At 38.5% G+C, this 20,788-nt stretch overlaps 2 protein-coding genes across 3 annotated transcripts in view; one reads left to right on the forward strand and one right to left on the reverse strand.

Annotated features, from left to right (window-relative positions):
- FUT9 (fucosyltransferase 9) overlaps positions 1 to 18,836 on the forward strand; it is a 113,192-nt gene extending 94,356 nt beyond the window's left edge. For both annotated transcript variants that reach the window (XM_069804896.1, XM_069804895.1), the window contains exon 2: positions 9,573 to 18,836. In XM_069804896.1, coding sequence (XP_069660997.1) covers positions 9,581 to 10,660 — 1,080 coding nt within the window. In that variant the 5' untranslated portion in view covers positions 9,573 to 9,580 and the 3' untranslated portion in view covers positions 10,661 to 18,836. The remainder of the gene's footprint in view (positions 1 to 9,572) is intronic.
- The window catches only part of GPR63 (G protein-coupled receptor 63), a 377,175-nt gene that overhangs the window by 131,888 nt on the left and 224,499 nt on the right, over positions 1 to 20,788 (reverse strand). The window lies entirely within an intron of this gene.

Consider the following 20,788-nt stretch of genomic DNA (forward strand, 5'->3'; position numbering starts at 1 on the left):
TCTTTTCTACAAAAATAGTCTTTTCAGTGACTTTTTGTTAAGCTTTGTATTTCTCAGCTTGTTATACTAGTAGTTCCAGCTCTCTGCTCTTCCTTTTGTTATGCACACAAAGAAACACTCCAAGAAATTAACCACTGGTTTCTCTCAACTGCGATTTTGTTTTCTCAGAGGAGCAAGCAGTTTGAGAGGTTTAGGGATTGTTATTTTTGCTGGTTTTACAATATGTACTACCTAAAATATATATTCTCTTTAAAATATGCTTTCAGTCTTGCTACTTAATGTTTTAGGTTTGGAGGGATTATGTTTTTGTTTCTGTTTGTGTGTGTGCATATGTTTAAACTTCTTATGATTTTATTAGGAACGATTCTGAATTTACTTTGTGTGGATCTTGCTCTTTCTCTCTGTGCATGAGTAAGGACCCACATGGATTGGACTCTTAAAAGTCTTCTATTCTTGTTTTCAGTGTCCAAACTTGGCTAATCTTTATGGTGACTCACTAATTTGTTTGCTCCAGCAAGACAAAGCACTTCATTTAAGAGTCCTTTTGTATAATCACCTGCTATCTTAAAACTACCAGCCTCTTTCTTTAAAATGTTCAGCACTACCAACAAAAGTCACCTTGAAAACATAGCTATTGGCACGCAATGGGAAAATGACTGGTGCTAGTCTTCCATTTTTCTAATTGTCCGTGAATCTGGTGCTGATGTCCTTACACTCACAAATGCTCTACATTACATCACTTGAATTGAAGTTTTCCCAGATGGAAAATAAGCAACCATCATTTTTGGCACTCAGTATCTTACAATACGAAGGATTTGTATTCTCTATACACAGACTCTAACCTGAAACTTTGAGTCACTGAGTCTCTTTTATGAAAGCTAGAGCAGTGAGGATCTCTGCTCAAGTCATTTAGACAACAAATAGCAGACCCTGGATAAGGAGTCTTGGCCATCATGAATCCTGTTGACCAACACTTAGTTACTTCTTTATTCAGAATAGTCAAGAAATCCATTCAGTTGGCTGGATTTCTAAAACAAATGTCCACCCTTCCACTCTGCGAGGGGAAGAAAAAAAAAAAGTCTTATTTGCAAAGAATATGGACATATTTCAAAAAAATAGGCCTATAAATCATCACCTCTCTTCTCCACTTTCCTTCTGACTGTATCAGTAAATGCTATTCTCCCTTTCAGCCACAGAGCAGATTGCAACTGATTTGAGCACTTCAGTTGCTTTCTTTTCTCTCTAGGGCAGTTGTTGTCTCTCTGGCAACTAGTATCCATAGCACTTAAGACTTTGCAAATTAAAGCAAGGACATTGACTCGCATCCTAAAAAAAACAGTTACATAGTACAGATCCCAAGCCCAGAGGTATAATGTTTCTTAAGGAAAAGGTGCTAGGCAGGCAGAGAAGTGAAATGTTAAGTAGAGATCAGATTATGAGGATTTTATGGTATTTTTTAGAGGCCTCTCAGGCTTTCTTTTTAGGCTACAGAGCTGTCTCAGGAGTTATGCTGCCACTGGCAGAATCCTCCAGATCTATGCAGTTGTATCTGCAAAAAAAGCAGCATTAAATCCCAATTAAAATTTTTGAGCTTGCCTATGCAGCAAGATTCAGCAGTCTAACTACTGCACACAGCCTCTAATCATATCTACACAAACATATCTACAAACAGCTGGTGCTTAGAGCTCCAAAAGTCTTGCTTTGCCACAGAAGTAATGTCCCCTACAGTAAGTGTTCACTATTATAAGCAGGCATTCTCTGCTCTTTCCTGATTTTGATTTGTCTGCTTTGCATGGGGAGGTGTTTTTCCATTGTACTAGGGAACTATATACTAGGAAATCAGCCAGCAACTGTGATTCTGGGATGTGGAGTTTAGCACATACGCACAGCAAAGCCTATGATTCTTCTTCTGCCACTTCATGCCCCATCTCTGTTTGGCTTAGCTCACACCATTTTCACAGCTACCGTGCGTTAACTAGGGCTTTCAGATGGGCTGGTGGCCATCACAAATACATAGCTTGTGCAGGTATGTTATTCCTATTTCAGCTGGTCGGCTGCAGTTTTACCAGCCAGCCACAAAGCTACTGAAGAGCTCTTTCTGCAGTTCTGGCAGAATCGGAGAGAACAGCAGTTTGCTGTCCCCAAACCACATGGAAAGAACTGAGAAAGAGACCGCTTGCTTCTGGAGCAGCTTTTCTTTGATCAGCTTCATTTGGTGCAGAGCCTTTTCAGGGCTTTTGAAAGAAGTGTGGACTGGCTTGTGCTGCATAGCTAGGATGAGTCTTATCGTCAGGGAGATAAAAAGCACTTTCCTGGCAAGGCAGATAAAGTTTGCTACTAAGCCACAGTGGTGAAGAACTCCCTTTTCTGTAGCTAGCACCCTATGGAAAGCCACCACCTCTTTCACAGAACGCTATCGGTCATAAACTAGATGTGATGAGGACAAGCCAACGTGGAATTTAAGGTAAAAAAGGTCTTGTCTCTGCATGTTACCAAGGCTGGCAATCCTGCTGAGGTTTCTGACAGGTTCGCATGCATGTGTTTTCCAGTTGTGCCAGGGGTGTAATGGAGAGTATTCATGTTCCCTCTGAGACAAACCTAAAACTCTTAATTAGAAAGCGACACAGCTGTAGTGTGAAGTGGGGTGTCCTGACACTAATGCCAGATTGTCTGGAAAATTCCTTGCTGGTAGGATTTGGGGCTAATTCCACTGGTTTTTGGTTTGTTTTTTTTTTCTTCATATGTGGCAGTGGGGGTAGAGATAGGGTCACTCCATTATGGACAGTAGTGCTGTAGCCATTTCCCTCTGTTATTCTGGGAGACTCCAGCCCTGGCTAATGCCTTTTGCTGTACAGTTGGATTACAGAAAGAAACCACTGAGCTGTTGCCTAAGCAGCTGGAGAGTGACAGTGTGTGACTGCCGTGGGGAGAAGGAGAAGATAGATGACAATCACAGGGGAAGGCTGGGGCTGCTGAGCCATAGCAGCACGCTGTGTGCTGCACAGCAGTTGAGAGAAGGGAGCTGAGAATAGGATTTTCCTCAGCAAGGCCTGAGGGGACAAGATTCAGAGATTCTCAAAAAGGCAGCAGTACCCCAGCTAGCAATTGACATGAAAATACTGACTTGTTTGTTGTTGTTGATGTCCATGTAATTTTTCAGTTTCCTTCACATTTTCACTGTGTACAGTTTGGCTATTTCATAGTTTGCAAGAAAAGTTTCAAGATGGGGGATTTTTTTAATCATTTATTCAGCAATTCTTTGCAGTTTTAGACTGCCAGCTTGTGTTTTTATTAGGTGCATTTTACAAGAATCTGTGTTTAATATTATCGCTGCGCACAATGCTGGAAGGAATCAAGTGAGGTCATCTAGCCCAGCCCCAGGACCTGGGGGCAGAATCTGATCTCTCATTGCTTAGTGGTGCTTGTCTAACCTGTTCTTAACAGTCTCCAGTGATAGGTTCAGCACCATCCCTAAGCAATCTATCTTAATGGCTACCTGTCCTCGGGGTGCTCTTAGATCATTTTTCTAAAACTGTTCAAAATAAAAATTACTACTGTTGAATAAAATGATTCTATACTGTTCTCAAAGTGCAAATACACAAAACTGGAATCTGAGGAATTGAGCAAATAACCCGAAAATGAAGGAGGTGGAGAGGGGAAGAAAAAGAATGTTGCAAACAATAGAATAAAAATATGCAGTCTGAGATTAGCAGCTCATTCATCTTTCAGCCTTTAACTGTATGCAGCTCTGTTGAGCCTTTTCATACTGGGCTGCTTTCAGAAATCTGTGGGACAGGCGTGGAAAGGCATGGAAGCATGCCCATGTTTGGGTAGTGGCGGGGAAAAAAATCCACCATTCCAGTTGCGACAGAGGAGGCTTAACTGGGAGTGCTGAGAGTTAATTCCAATAAAAAGAAGCATTCTTCAGGCTCAGAGAGCTGAAGCAAAAGCAGTTTGGGGCATGTACACATGGCAGTGACTTGGAGATAAGAAGTCACACTCAGGCTATCCTGAGGCAATCAGTTTTCTTTTAACACTGCAGGTGAAAAACTCCAGCTAATTGGAAGTATGGTCTAAGAAAACACAGCTCTTAGCATAAATGCAGATACGCCATGGCCGAGGCTGGTGAAACATGCCAGAGGACAGGGACAGCAATTTCAAATGAGCCTTCTTTCTAACAATAACAATTGTTTGCTTGTGATTCTTTTCAGTTCCCACAGCATTTGACTGTCCTTTTAATAGTTCCAGGGTATCTACCTAGCTAGCTGTCTGCTTCTAAATGGGCCTACCTCTGACACCTCTGTTTGCCTCCATGTCCTTCTGCTCCTCAATCTTGATAAGCCCTTTATGCCAGAAATGTCCTGTCTGATCCCAGGAGTGATCTTCAGAGGCTATCTTGAGGTTGTTAAGTATTTCATCTTGAGTTATCCTGAGACCATGTGATGATGAAGATAAGAGTTAGCTCTGAACACTTAAGAATTCTAAGATGAGAAAAGCAACAAGTGATTTTTTTATTCATTATTCAATGCCCATTATTTAAAAAATCTTTGCTCTAGCTTAATTTTAAAATACTGTCCTTTTCCTTTGGAAAATCTCAGTACTAGACTACTAAGAAAAGTTATACCTCTGCAAGTAGTGATATATTTGGGGCCACTGGCAAAACCTTGAGTGTATACCAGAGAAACTGATGTAAAAATATACCAGGTAAACAGGCATTGATATTATCGACCAAAAAGGTTACATTTTCTCCCTCCTGCAGTGTTGCATAACCAGAAGAAAAATTGTCTATCCCTTCTGGAATGATTGAGAAGTCACTGTTGTAATGAAGCCATGATAAAACAGTTTCCATAAAATTCCATTTTATTTCTTAGTGAACATGATGCATCGCAAAATAGATATATTTTTGCAAGGCTTGCCTGGTGTGCTTAGGGTTAATGTTGCTGGTACCCTGTTACTATCCCACTGTTTGTGTTGCTACTAAATGGAGTTGCTTGCTGATTGAATGCCAAGTTTTGCACTTAAAAAGAAGCCTTCCTAAGTTTTGTACCTAGAAAAATAGTCTTGTACTCATGAAATACTATACTTTCAACTTGGAAAAAAAGCACCCAGAAAATACTTGCTATGCCACAACACTTTGAAATGTACTTTATAACAAAACTATCAAAAGTACCGAATCCTTCCAGTTGGCAAAAGTCTCAGTAAACACATTTCTTTGACAGTTTTCTTTTCAGAGTCTGGCATGCCAGAGATTGGTGGGGGAGGGGATCTGCAAAAAGGAAGTTTGTGATTCTGTGGTAGAAGGAAAGCCATGAAAGAGGAATGGTGAGCTAAGGTTAGTTGGCTGGGTGTCTTGTAACAAAAGTCTCCTTAGCATCACCTTTATAGTGAGAATTACAATGGGAGGTCAATGATTATCTTGTGCACAAAAGAGAAGAAGGAAATAAATAAATATGGAAGACTACACATTCTGGAGAATATCATGTAAAAAATATTCTGTGAATTCTAGTGGACAAACGAGAAACACAACCAATACTTCCTAGCTATACGGACAAGCTACTTCTCAAGAAAATAGTATTTGTCAACAGGTGCTTAACACGTAACACGTGCCTTCACTGTACTGTTGCCTGACTGTGTACAGGACATGAAGGCAGAGTTTGCTGGTCTATTCCACAGGTTCCTCAATCTGCTTTATGAAGCACAGAAGTTATTGTATCTAAGGTTAGCACTTCATCCTGAAAAATTACTGCTATTCCCTGTGCATGTCTTAATAGTTATTACTGGAGTTAACACAAAATGGAATAGAAAAGTAGAATTCCATGACAAAATCCTGTCCAGCTCCTTGGGGTTTAGGTAAGTGGTATTTTTAGGGGTCTGCTCAGGTCTTCTGCTGCTTCCTTGCAAGCCTTTCATTGCGGGCTTTAATGGGTCTTGCTTTTACAACCCTCTTCCATCATCCCATTAGTAGTAGCTTCAAAGTGAAGCATGCCAGTGATGCCTATATATCTAATGGATGTTTGAGCCTGTGTAATGAATGGTTAATTCTCTGAATCCAAAAGATGGAAAACTAAACAGAACTATCTTGACTGTAGGCTAGTGTTTTAGTGAAAGGCAAAATCTAAGAACCATGATCCCAGACCAGAAGGGGGCACATGAGTTCACAGGGCAGAAAAGCAATGCAAGGAAACAGGTCTGGAAGGGATAAAATAGGTAAACTCACCTGCTTAGTGTTGTGAGATGTTAATATTAGTACTCTGGGTAGCACAAAGAGCAAGCGTTTATCCTCACATTGGCACTACAATTCAAAAGCTTCCTACACAAATGCAACACCATGGACTCACTAGAATTTCAAGCAGAGAACAGAATACATAATATCTGGTCATTTCTGATGTAGCAAGAATTGCCATGTGATGATGCAGAGTTTTTTATTAGTTAGCAGAAGAGTTTAGTGTAAAATAATCCCTAACAGAGACACTTGTGTCAAAGGGCTTTTAACTATAGGGTGACTAAGTTACAAGGCACAATGTTAAGGTCATTTTCTGATTTCTCATCCATTTCAATCTCCAGATAATGAACAGTGTCTGTGAATAGACACCTTTCCCAACCTATTGTTCAAACTCAGCTCAAGCTATCTGTTTGGTGAAAAGCTACACCTATTCTGTGTGTTGGTTTCAACAGCACAGAAACAAAGAACAGAGTTACATGAAGATCAGCTCAGCCTCTTGTTTTTTTCTTGCGCTTCATCTCCTAGAGCTGCTCAACCTAAATCCCTTCTTCCTCAAAGACCCCATTCTGACTTTCACTACAGTAAAGCAGGGAAGCAGCCTTCTGCTCTCGTGGGTTATAACCTCCCCTCTAGACATATTTTCCAGGAAAAATCAACATAAGCTAAAAAAAGCCAATGTGATGTTGCTGTAAAACCACATATTTCTTTCAGAGGGATTTAAACCGACGAGGATAAGTGGAAAAGCCATGGACACAACAGTTCCTCCCCTTTATTCCTTTCAGGATCATTTTGCTCAAAGCAGAGAGGACCTGCTAAACTATGTCCTAAAGAAAGGGGCCAACACAAAAGAGTCAGACTCAACATACCACTGTATTTTATATAACTGTACTGGGTGCAGGTGCCCAGGCTCTGGCAGGGGGGCTGCGGGGTGGCCTCTGTGAGGAGAGGCCGGGGCTGCCCCGTGCCAGACACAGCTGGTTCCAGCCGGCTCCAACCCGCCCGCCGCAGGGCACCGCTCGGCCCCCCAGCCAAGATGGCGGCGTCTCTGGGAAAGGGCAAAACACTGCATGGCAGTGAGAAGTGAGGAAAAAAAGTGTGAGAAACAGCCCTGTGAGCACCAAGGTCAGAGAAGGAGGAGGGCAGGAGGTGCTCCAGGTGCCGGAGCAGAGATTCCCTGGGGGCCCACGGAGGACTACGGTGCAGCAGTATCCACACTGCAGCCTGGGGAGGACCCCACACCAGAGAAGGGGGATATGCCGTGAAGGAACTGCAGCCCATGGGCAGCCCACAAAGGAGCAGAGGTTTTTTCCTGAAGGGACTATATCCCATGGGAAAGACCCATGTTGGAGCAGGGGAAAAGTGTGAGGAGGAAGGAGCAGCTGAGAGGAATCGTTGTGGACTGACTGCAAACCTCCATTCCCCATCCCTCTGCACCGCTCATGGGCAGGGAGGAGGTAGAGGAGTTGGGAATGAAGGAGGAAGTTGAGCCTGGGAAGTGTTTGTGGGGGGCAGGTATTATTTTCACTTTTGTCTTTGTTTCTCACTATCCAAATCTTTTTTAATTGGCAATAAATTACATTAATTTTCTCCAAGGTGAGCCTGTTTTGCCTGTGACAGTAAATGGTGAGTGATCTTCCTGTCTTTACCTCAACCAATGAGATTTTAATCTTATTTTCTCCCCCTGTCCTGCTGAGGGGAGTGAGAGAACGGCTGCGTGGGTGTCTGACAGCCAGCCAAGGTTAACCCACCATATTAACTAAAACCAGAATTAAGACCATCTGCCTTCCCAAAACAGGGGAGATATTGTGGCAAATTCCTTTTCTCTCAAGATACAATGTTAGAGTAAAGCTAAGCATGAGGTTCCTTACTTTTCCCTTTCCTCAATAATGAATGTGAAAGCATTTTTTTGTAACTGTAGTGCTACACTTACACATCAGTTTTTACACTCACAAAGCGGCAAAGTTATGTTGCATTAATAGATCTCTGAATCACATTCTATCATGCCTTCATTCTGAATTTACCTATTTCACAAGTTAGAGGAGGTGAGCTATGAAACTGGCTTAAAAGTCCTGAAATTCTCCTTCTGCTTTCTGTGACTTTGAACTTTTTATTTATTTATTTATTCATATATATTACATATTTTAAGTATGTATTTAGGGGTGGGATTTTTATAAAAGTTTTTGTGCAGCTAGCTAGTAAAGATAACAAAAACACAAATAATTGAAAAAATATGCAAAAAAAGAAAGCCAGACAAATTTTATAGTAATTGAAATGCACTGTAGAATTTAGGCCAGTATATTCAGAACATTTCATTTTGGTAACTAGCTTCCACTCCTTTTTTCTTGTATGTCATAGTGCTCTTTACATGGTTAACTGTTTTTATTTTTAGAACACCTCTGAGTTCTAAGACTATGTTCAGGAGCAAAGGTTAGCAATAAGCAACCTAACTTTGCTAGGTTTCACAAGAACTATATGGAAGAGAAGTTCTGGAAAGAGATTTATCGCTTATTTTAGGGAAGAGACAACTAGAGAGAGGACAACAGAGGCTATATGAACTCTTCATCCCTTTTTCCCCATGTTAAAAATGGTACCTCATAAAGATGCAGCATATATCTACTTCTCCTAATTTTTAACACAGGGCTGTGGCATAAAAACATAATCAAATATTTAAGGACATCTTTTTACTTGTTTTTCTTTATGTGGGAACTATGTGAGGCTGCATATGGGAACAGAATTGCTGAGAACCTCTATTGCTGCTTTCCTTCCCTAGCTATTTCAGGAGTCCTCTGGAGAAGGCATGAATGTTCACCCCCATGTAGCCATCAGGCATGAACTAGTATTCTAACATTCTTATTGATTACAGAATTAAAGTTGCAGTCCCTTCCTTTTTCATTCCTCTAATCCAATATCCTCCATACGTACATACATACAGATATGAACGGACCAAATCTGCAGCATGTTACGCCTTACACAGACACAAGGCCAGAATCAAAGGGTAATTTTGTCTTGTCTTGTATGTCTCTTAAACTCTTGGCCTAGGTTCTAAGCAAAAAGACTTCTCAAGATACATATTGATTTATATCAAGTATGAGATTGTTAAAATCCTGCTTCTAATTTATGTGAATTAGCTTTTAATGTGAAGAGGAGAAATACTGTCACTTTGTCATGAATAGCATTCAAGAACACATACCCTCTCCACTCAAAGGACATTTCTAAGGTTACAGCTCAGTGTTATTGAAGTTCTATCCATTTTGATGTCTGATGTCTGATTGCTTTAACAGAATGTATATATGCAATTTAATACCTGATGTTATTTTCTCTCTTTCTCTTCCTCTCTTTTTTTTCTCAGAACAAATTATGACATCGACATCTAAAGGAATTTTCCGGCCATTTTTTATTATCTTCATTGTCCTTGGTTGTTTCATGGCATTTATACTAATTTATATCAAACCAACAAATAGCTGGATCTCTGGTCCTATAGAATCAGCCAGTTCAGTTTTGAAAATGAAGAGTTTCTTTTCTTCCAAAACTGATAATCTTAATGAAACTACTATTTTGATCTGGGTTTGGCCATTTGGTCAGACATTCGACCTAACATCCTGCCAAACAATGTTCAATATCCACGGGTGCCATCTGACTATTGACCGCTCACTATATAACAGATCCCATGCTGTTCTCATTCATCACAGGGACATTAGCTGGGATCTGACTAATTTACCTCAGCAAGCCAGGCCACCATTCCAGAAGTGGATTTGGATGAACTTGGAGTCTCCAACCCATACTCCACAAAAGAGTGGCATTGAACACCTCTTTAACCTGACCCTGACTTACCGGCGTGATTCAGATATTCAGGTGCCTTACGGCTTCATGATGGTTGGTACAAGTTCCTTTACATATGAAGTGCCAAGTAAGGAAAACTTGGTCTGTTGGGTTGTAAGTAACTGGAACCCTGAGCACGCTCGAGTCAAGTATTATAATGAGCTCAGCAAATACATTGAAATCCATACCTACGGACAAGCCTTTGGAGACTATGTCAATGACAAAAACTTGATTCCAACTATCTCTACTTGCAAATTCTACCTTTCCTTTGAAAATTCAATCCACAAAGATTACATTACTGAGAAACTTTACAATGCTCTTCTGGCCGGATCAGTACCGGTTGTACTGGGCCCTTCCAGAGAAAACTATGAGAATTACATTCCAGCAGACTCTTTCATACACGTGGAAGATTTTCTCTCCCCCAGAGAGCTGGCAGAATATCTTCTGATGCTTGACAAAAATAACAAGATGTACCTTAGTTATTTCAACTGGAAGAAAGATTTCTCAGTGCATCTTCCTAGATTCTGGGAGTCACACGCATGTCTTGCTTGTGATCATGTGAAAAGACACCAGGAATACAAGTCCATTGGAAATTTAGAAAAATGGTTTTGGAATTAATTTGTGTGTGTGTTTGTGTGTGTGTGTGTGTGCACTTTTTTGAAGAAGCCAGAAGAAACTTCAGTCCAAGTGGAGAGGAAAGAAAAAGAGAAAAAAGAGAAAGAAAAGAGAACCTTATGTCATGGTTTATCAGCTATCCTCTCTTGGCTAACCTATTTATATTTTGGAAGAGATTTTAAAAGATCAGCAGCAGCAGTCATCAATAGTCAGTTTTAAATTATAATGTACATACTAATTATGTGCACTGAAGAATATTTGATTGTTTACTATAATTTTTAAACAAGATTTTCCACATTTTCTGTGAAATATGTTGCAGACTTACACTCTAAAGTAGTCATTTTTAACACTTCCTTTTTATTTTTTACATTACATTTGCTGTTTAACCTGTTTGGAAAATGAGGACACAACTTTTAAATGCCAGAGAGAACCTTAAGAACATAGTTTGCTGTTCCAGTCTGAAATGTGTCTAATATTTCAAAAGACAGTAAAGTTTTTTATGGTTCTTCTTACATTTTAAGAACACAGAAAAGTTCAATACCTAACATTATTCCAGAGTGATCGATTTCACCCCTTTTTAAGGGTGATGAACCTAGAAATATAGTTTTTAAAAGGTATTACTGTAGTAGACAGTCTTTGTTTCTAAAAATAAGATGTTTCCTAACAAATAGCTCCAGTAAGTTACTTTAGGAATATGTCTGTTCTTACCCTCCGAAGAATAAAGAAGTCAGCTATAGAGAAGATGAACAATCTTTTAGTGACCAAAGCCCAGATTCATCCAACTTTTGAGTGTATTTAAATGCAGCATGTCCTTCAGTCTCATTGTGTCTCAAGTATTGTTTACCTGAACCAGGGCTGTAAGTGGTGTTATACTGATATGGAGATAAACAGATCTTAACACAGGCATTTGATTACATCAGCCTCATGCACTGAATTCAGCTGGTAATAATGGATTTTTAGAAATAACTTGTTGAGAAATTTTAGCAATTTCTCTCATATAATTTCTTGAATAATTGTGAATTTTTCCCCAGTGTTGTGAAGATCTGTTGAACTTTAACTGTAGCTGAACAATTCACTGTTATGACTCATGAATGTGGAAAAAAAATGACCATTTTATTTTCTGAAAGAAATATGTTAAAATTCAGTAAATAAGTTATCAGGCTGACATATTCAACCATTCAACTCATTAAGCTAATGAATTTTGGTGACAGGTATAAACAAATGCACTCTTAAGAGCAGCAGATGCTATCAAAATTTGAATATATAAATAGGTTCTTAAGTATGAAATTTGGTCTTATAGCAAATATGAAAATGTGATGATTGTCATGATCGTTTAAAATGTCTGCTTTTAACATGTGTCATTTGATTTTATTACTTTTTTCTTTCAGCTAAGAGTTAAATATCTGATTGCTATCTACATTTATATGTACAATGTTGGTTTAATGACATAAATGTATGGATATGTTTTGGCATCAAGTGAAAGCCAATCAGCTTGGTTTTTCAGGTCAACACCTTCTACTGAAAAAAAAAAAAAGTTTAACTGGAAAAACTTTAGTTTATGTGATGTATAAGACCCTGATCAAGCAAAGTAGTTGATCAAGTACTTCAGATTAAACTTGCAGACAACAGCGTTGCTCAAGTAAAGGAAAAAGGGATAAATAATGATAAGCATTTAGCAAAAGATAAGGTGATTTGTCAGATTTTTTTTTTACCCCAGGCTGGAATAGAAACACAGAAAGCTGTAAGAGTAATGTAGTTAAATTTCTAAAACAGGAAAATACACAGAAAGGTTATAGAAACACTTGTGCTCTCCCTATGGCATCAAAAGTTGTATTCTGATCCAGATATTTATTTACACTATTTATTGTGGTCTTTAAAAGCTAGTTTGCAATATACTGTGAACCTCCTAAACTCACCAGCATTCCAGTACAAAACAAGATGAGCTTACCTTGCAAATTAATGCAATATACTGAAACCCAGTCTTCTAAAAACAAAGTGCTGACATGGATGTAATGTGAGTAGTATTTCTGTCATTTTGAAAGCAAGTGGCTATTGCCTACAGTCTGTCCTGTGGGAAATCATACCTTCTGTTTTCAGGAGGACTGTGAAATTCTCAGTCACTGAATATGCCACTGCTTTGGCTGGATAAACTGATTCCCTTGATGCTGGAATTTGGAAGTTCTTTGCATTAATCTCAGTGGAAGTACATTCACCCCTTGGTGAACATGCACAATCCCTTATTTAATTCCTCATTTCAGATAGTGGGAGTTGTGCTTTGTGTTACAAGTCCTTATGTCAAATCAGACTGGTTTCTTGGCATTAAGATTCAGCCGATAATTTCTTATATTAATAACAAGTAAGCACAATAATAAGATATATGTCTTGTTACTAAAAATATCAGTCAGTGTATACACAGGAAAGTTTTAAAATATATGCTAATTTTAAGACTGTAAGTAATGTCATTACCTCTGTGAGCACTGGATCCAGTCAGCATGGCTAATCTTGGGCTGCATTTTAAGAAATGTGAAAGTCTTTTGAAGGAACTGGAAAGAGAGTTGTTCTCTTCACAGAAACTCCACACAAGGCTTGTCTACTTTGCAAATTGTTTCAAAGATTGATAAAACAGGAGAGGAATATAATCCAGATTGAAATGACCAAGAATCATGACCAAATTCTAAACAAGAAACATGAGCCTAATGCCTCACTGACATTCTTGAAGACTGTGGGCTGGAAAATAAGTGAGCCAGCCATTTTATGAAGATTTTAAAGTCATCGAGAGGTATCAAGCCTTAAGCAGTTCTGGATGTAAAGAGTTTTGCTGACAGAAGATAAAACATCTTTGGGCATGTCCAGCCTAGGTGGTAAATGATGTGAAGCAATGGATGTAAAACATCTAGACTCCATGCATGCATAAAGGCAGTCTACCTAGACCTACACACCTAACTCACAGAAGATTGATTCCAGTCTGTGTATAACATTAAGCATTGTGATGTCTGTGCTCCTTCAGTGAGCTACCCTACATGAACAGCCAGCATAAATAGACTCAAATAATAAATCACTATGAAGGAGCATGGGGAAAATCAATTAATTATAGAAGGGTAAATTACATTGAATTAGTTAAAATAGAGAACAAGGCATTATTTTTGCCTTGGTACCACTGGTAAAAGAAAAGAGAAATGAGAGATGAGAAAACACACCAATTCTTACTATTTTCTCAACAACTTTATTCCAGGCATTCAGTTTAAGTTATTTGCCAGCCCACAATAACCTTGCATATGCACTTGTCACAAGTTAACTCGGCAGTTTCTGAAGACAGAGAGTAATCATTTTTCTTTCTTTTACAATGGGTTCTTTTGGATGTTTTTAGGCTCTCTGTCGTGCACTGAGCTACCAACATTACTGCCTTTCTCAGTGTGGAAAATAAGACCTGAAACAGATACAATACTAACCGCAGATGCATTGCTACCCCACTGAATGTGAACAGACATCAGACAAAACTGACAGCAGATCCTTTTAAACCAGAGTTTTCCTTTCATTTCACAGTCAGAGCAGCTCTTACTCAGTATGAGATCTCCATTCCTTAGTGAATCCTGGTTGCCAGTTTCTTTGCATACCTCTTGCCATCCAAGATGGCTGTACTCACAATGAACAAGCGGCCTGAGCTTGTGTGAGAAACATACAGCAACATATTTGTTTTTTAAGAAACAGATCAAATAAAATGCAAGTTGGACTGAGAGAGCAAGAATGTGGGGATTTGTAGAGTTCATGCAGGCTGAGCAAGTTATGGGAAATTGGCACTACTAAGCACAGCTCAACTACTTACTGTTTCTAGCTACTCGTGTTTGTTTCTCAAACTGGGCTTTAAAAAAAGAAACATAACAGGTAATTTTCTTCATCTCTAATCAAGCAAGCTTCAGTTAAATAACCAATAACTGTTGCTGATTATTCAAGAATGGGACTCCTGTTGGCCTTGAATTATGTCTTTTATTAGACAAAAAATAACATTTGAAAGAAGACTGAAGTCTGTCAGTAAGCTAATCACATTTCTTATCTGACTTCAAGAATCCTTATTCTTATTTTCTTTTCTTTTTTGATTTTGAAGTACATCTTCACGTACTCATGCAACAATGCTTTCTGGACTTGATTCAAGAAAGACCTTAAGCGCATGCATATGACCATGAGACTCAAGCATGTGCTTAAATTTAAGAGCATCTTAAATGCTTTAATGCATTGGGGCTTCAAACAGTATGTTTTTATTGCCTTTGGGAATTGTGCCAGAGAGCACAGTCTATAGCCAACAGAGGCCAATTTGTGTGGCCTCTTTTGCATCATGTGTGTCCACCCTGTGAGTAGACTGGCTACACCACACCGAAAACTGTTTGGACTAATTCTGGCTTAGTGTCTATCCAATATCCCTTGGCCCTACTCTTCTGCTTCAGCATACTACATGTGCCACCATCACCTCATGCCATCCACTCAGCATGGCACTCCACCTTACAGCCTGCCTGTGCTGTGCAGGGAGAGCGAAAATGCTTATGGTATAAGGAGGTGAGAGGAGCTGAGGCTTGCTGAGATGGTATTTCAAGGACTGTCCTAGGGAGAAGGCATAAAACCTGGTCACGTGCATCCTTTTAATCTGGACTGTGTACCCTAGAGAGAGTCAGTCTCAGCCATACCTAATTTTCCTTTTGGAGGAAAGTATTTGGTTCAGTCTAGATGAGACTCTGTGAGTGATCAACTGTGTGTGCAAAGCGGGAACAAGAGTGTGTGTGTGCAGGCTGACAAGGAGGCTTCTGACCTATTTAAACCTAACGGTGAAAGTTAATCAAATACTGAAGTGTTTCCTGGTCAAATCTCGTACATTATTGCTAAGAGTCCAGGGGAAATATTTGTTTATCGACCAGCTGGTGGGCTTTTTCATTAATATTGGCTGACAGTTCTGTTTTGTTTATTTGTTTGTTTTTAATATAAGTGATTTTTAAACATTAGAAATTAATCAATACGATTCATACAAGATAGTTATTTCAGCTTCAACTTTCACTCCTTGCTCAGGCAAATCTTCCACCAGAGTCAGCAGGTAATTTAGGAGATTCCCATGCTAGTGATAAAGGATTGAGCCAAGGGTGGAATGGCTGGGGTAAAAAACCAGCCTTCTTATGCATGCATTCTAATATTTGAATAACTAGTTCTAGCGCTATAGCCAATTCTACCTTCAGAGAATCAGTGTAAAATTCATACTGGTTAGATATGTTCATAAAAGGTACAGAAATGCCAAGAAATGTATTAAATAAACCATGCAGTAGTAATTTTAATTCATGGCACAAATGCCGCAGAGTGATACAGATGATAAAACCATAAACTCATGAGAAATAATTAGGCCTAGAGACATCACCCTGCAGTTTTCATATTGGAAAAAGTCACTTCATTACTCTGTTGGAAAGGTAATTAATTGGGAATCTTTTATGTCACCATATTCTCTACGCAATTAACTGAAACCAACAGTCTCTGTGCAGTGAATAGTTCAGAGATTTGCTCATATGGCAGAGAGCCTTTCACCTCCAGGTTAATAGCCTGAATTATGAGTAGGTTGGTACAGACCACTGTTTGGCAACCTCTGGTAGATGACTTGGTGATCTCAGTCAGGTTTCTTATTCCTGCTTTCAGCCAAGGAGGCAAAGAACTGACCGGGGACTCATCTGACATCTTCTGTGCATTTCTTGGCACGCCCACGGGGTGGCTTAGGACACTCTCACTCCTGCAGCCTGTACCATGCCTGTTCATGGTTATGCAGAAGGCTTTGCTGTTCCAAGTAATAAAAGTATTGGCATTTTTTTGAGGTATGGTGCCAGTCTGTACAAATGAACTATTCATACATGGGGGAACTCTTCATTAACATTCCTAAGTAAATAATTAGTAGGAAAATAATTTCATCATTGCAAATTGGCAGCAAAAGCAATTGTTTGTTATTCTTTATATGAATTAGTCCAGTGGAAAGCAGGCTTTGATGAAACTTTATCCCCCTGGCTTGATACAGCCTCTTTGGATCCAGATACAGGGACATGCATGATAGCAAAATTTGAAAGATACATGGTAAACCAACCCTTATATATATATATATCTAAAGTTGGGATAAATTTCTTATAGAGCCTTGAAGCTGTAACTAAACACTTTAGCAATCACCAGATGAAAAATGTTCCCATCAATCCTTTTCTTTATAACATGACAAGAAAAGCCAGTATGATACATGCTGTTTGGCAAATAAATTAACCTCAAAATCTACATTTGCCTTTCCTGTTTTGTTTTGTAACACACATGTTATAAGACATGAGATTAAAAAGTTTGGACAGTTAACTCCCTTGGTGCAATTTAATGTTTTAATTATTCAATGGATATACTGAAGAGAAGAAAGTGAGAAGCTATTCCATCTATACAAAATCTTAATGTGCCAAACTGTTTCCAGTGAATGAACAAAACAGTTAAATATACTGATTTTTATTAGGATTTGCAAAATCTTCTATTAACGCACTGTAATTTTGCACTATTTTGTAAGAAAAGAAAAAAGGAAAAAGAAAAAAGGAACTGAAAAAGAAACAAAAAAAAAAAATCTAAAAATAGATGCCAAATGTATAGTTTGTAAAATACTATTTTTCTTATATAAGGTGTCATCACATTGTGAATCTAACCGTGCTATTGTAAACTGTGAAAAATGTGACGTACTGTTGTGACACAGCCTACCAAGGGCCATTTCTAACACACAGATTAGTCATCTGGACTTGTTTATATGAAACATATTCATAAATTTGAGATCACTTTTATACTTATTTTTTGTAGACTATTTTTCCACATTTACAACACAACTGTTATTTTATATCAAACATTAATTTTGCTTTAAAATATTATTTGAATAGGTGGGTGGGTGTCTTAAATGTGCCAGAGATTCAAAACTGTAACAAAGATAATTCAGAAACTATTCTTTGCCAAACTGTAATGCTACTGAAATCAAAGATGTTTTGTTGAGCAAGCAGGCACACTGTCAATAAATGATAGTTTCTATTCCATGATAATGATGATAATGTTACATTTGCTAGGATAAATGTCTGGTAGTTGTGAGTTGTGTTCCCCTTCTGTCTTTCTGTATGTTGGGGAAATGAAACTGGGTGCCATAGCTGAATGTCATAGATATTCAGCCATTTCCACAATGTGCCATGGACTTGACCTCTGAAATATATTGATGAGAATTGGGAGAAAAACCCTTAAGCTGCTTGTCCTGATTCAAGCCCACTTTCTGTGGTGGGTCACGTGAAAATGGGTTGGTTGGCGCGCACAGGACTGTTACGATGTCAGTAAAGATAGTAAGTTAAGTTCTGTATGTAGAAACATGGGACCACATTTACTCTCTTAGTGCAAGATCAGGACCAAAGTCCCTTTCTTGTGTATTTGAGCTTAGACACATAGCATTGAGTGGGATTTGATGTGAACCCTTGCTTCATGTTCTCAGCTAATGATATTCCTTGTACTGACAACTTAATCTTTTATGTGTTTTATACAGTATATATATAATGCTTAAATTCATGTGTGAGAAACAGTAACCATGGAAAATTGAATTTTAATAAAAATAATGAAAACCATTCTTACCTGCAGGCACATTTTAAGATGCCATGTTAAAGGGAGATCTTGTAAAAAGCTGTATTTTTTATTTATTAGTGATTGTATATTTTGCCCCATGATCTAGACATTTTATAACAGGGATTCTACCGAACTGTTTCTTTGTTCCCTTTTAACAATATCATCAGCCTGAGATGCATCTGAAAAATTTAGAGATTCACTGATGTTTTTCAGTATTTTTTTAATTTGATGTTTTTGTTTAACTTTCTTCTGATTACCTATAGCTATATTCAGAGTTTTCAACAAAAATTGACTGCAGTCAGAAGATACCTACTGTATGAAACTACAGGTAACTGTAACCATTTCAAGGACTTTCATCATTTATGTGAAATCAATATTTCAGAACTCTGATTCCAAGATGGTTAACAAGCAGCTCACTGACTCTTATTTATTGAACACTGGAATTCTCCCCAAAGGATAAACACTGAATTATGTAAATAATAGTGGTCTATATAAGCCTAACAAATTATTGTAATAGGTATATTTAAAATAAAAAGAGAACATTCTAAGTGTACTATAGTCTTTGATCATTATTTCATAGGTCTAATGTCTTCTTTTTTTTTCTTGCCATAGTTCTCATCAGGAGCCTGATCTGAAGATTGTTGCTAGTCATTCCCATGACTTCTGGCTGAGATCTCACAAACAGAATTTTAGTTCTTTTTAAGCTGTACACATGAAATTATTGTAAGTGTTCAGGGTCAGACTGAATTCATATGGACTGTCGCATGCATTTGCTGTGTACAGCAAGCAATGGAGCTGAATCAGTATGGTACTACAGTTGAGGTTATTTTGCCTTGCTTTTAGCAACATAATTATGCAGCACTCTTTGAGCAATCATTTGATTTTTCTGAATTTACAAGATATTTGCTACTGGAAAACGGGCTTTATTAGGTCTATGTAATCTTACAAAAAAAAAATTATCTTTAAGTGTTCTCAGAGGATTAGAGTAGTAATTCACATGCTGACATTTCATTGCTTTATCTACTGTACAAATAACCTACATTTGCAGAGATTAACTGTATCTAAAATAGCAAATGGTTAACACAATAGTGTCAGTTTTATTTTTAAAAATATATACAAAAAAATTGAAATAGCTGCCACTGAGATAAATGTAATAAATAATGCAGTATTCCCAGTAGAACAGAGCATTTGGTCCCAGTGGTTGCAAAGTTTATCCAAGACAGAATATTGTGTCTGGCTACTGTGCAGCTTGAAGAATGGATTGGGGTCTTCAAAAATCCTTTTCTTTTCCATCAGACAGGCTAATTTGCTTTCCTCCTGAGCTTATAATACTTTGCTAATTTGGATACATTCTTTAAAAGTTTATTTGATTTATGCCATTTACTCAAACCAAATTTACCATCATCTTGAACTGATCCTTGACAAGAACAGAGACAGACTAATTTTTTTAATAGTATACGGGAAAGAAGCCCCTGCCACATTTTATTCATTCCCCCCCCCCCCCCCCATTTCTCCTTCTTGCATTCAAATACCACGTCAAAAAGACTACCTAGGACAGAACATACAAATTTCTGTCTTTAAAACAGAACTGTTTTCCTGAAATTATCCATTTCTTCTTTGTCTCACTTACAAACTCCCCCTGGATACACCAACCTACAGAACACAAAGCCTTGTGTGTTTGGAAAGCCAGGTCTCTGCCCCTGAATGTCAGAAGCAGCCGACCTAATGATCTGCTTCTGAAAGCACAGCACTGAAGTGAAACGCCAAAAAAAACCCAGTCATGCATAGAAGGTGTGGAGGTTCCTAACGCTGCCAGCGATAGGGAGCTATTACAGATGCTGAAACCACATCTGTGGGTGATAAGGCTGCTGTGGGCACAACTTCCTCACGCAGTGAAACAAGCAATAAGCCCCACATAAGCTTTACATAGGCTGGTTCTTCGGCACAAAACAGTTCATTGAACCAAACGTGCAGCCAGTGTGAGTCTGAGACCAGGCTAGCACCTCTCAGCAAGGCTAATAGAGAAGGTAAGACAGACAAACAGTTATGCTACTTCTGGGCCCATTAGCTGGTTGCATCCTGGCTCACCGCACCACAAAATACCCCATGTCAATTCTCACACTGACTAAAACAACAGCTTCCTTTCAAGACATACATTGTCTCAACATATAATTTAATTCCAATAAAGTCTTTGGATAGGATAACAAGCCTTTAGGCAAAAGACCTGGCTGCAGCTTAAGAGCAGATTTCTACATGTAGGTGTATAGAGGTGCAATGAATTTATAAGTTCCCACTACATGTAAAGGAGTTACAAGTTTAAAAAAGTAAATGGAGTCTGAGAGCAACTCAGCTCACCTGCTTGGGGTGTCTTCATCTTTAATCCTGCCTAAGGCCACATTAAAAAATAACATATTAACTAGCAGTTCAACAACAATTGTTATTACAATTGATTTTGTTGTACAACAAATCAGAAAAATGAAATAAAACAAAGCTGCTTGAGTTGAA

Source organism: Haliaeetus albicilla, chromosome 17, assembly GCF_947461875.1.
Source record: "Haliaeetus albicilla chromosome 17, bHalAlb1.1, whole genome shotgun sequence".
NCBI classification, from domain to species: domain Eukaryota; kingdom Metazoa; phylum Chordata; class Aves; order Accipitriformes; family Accipitridae; genus Haliaeetus; species Haliaeetus albicilla.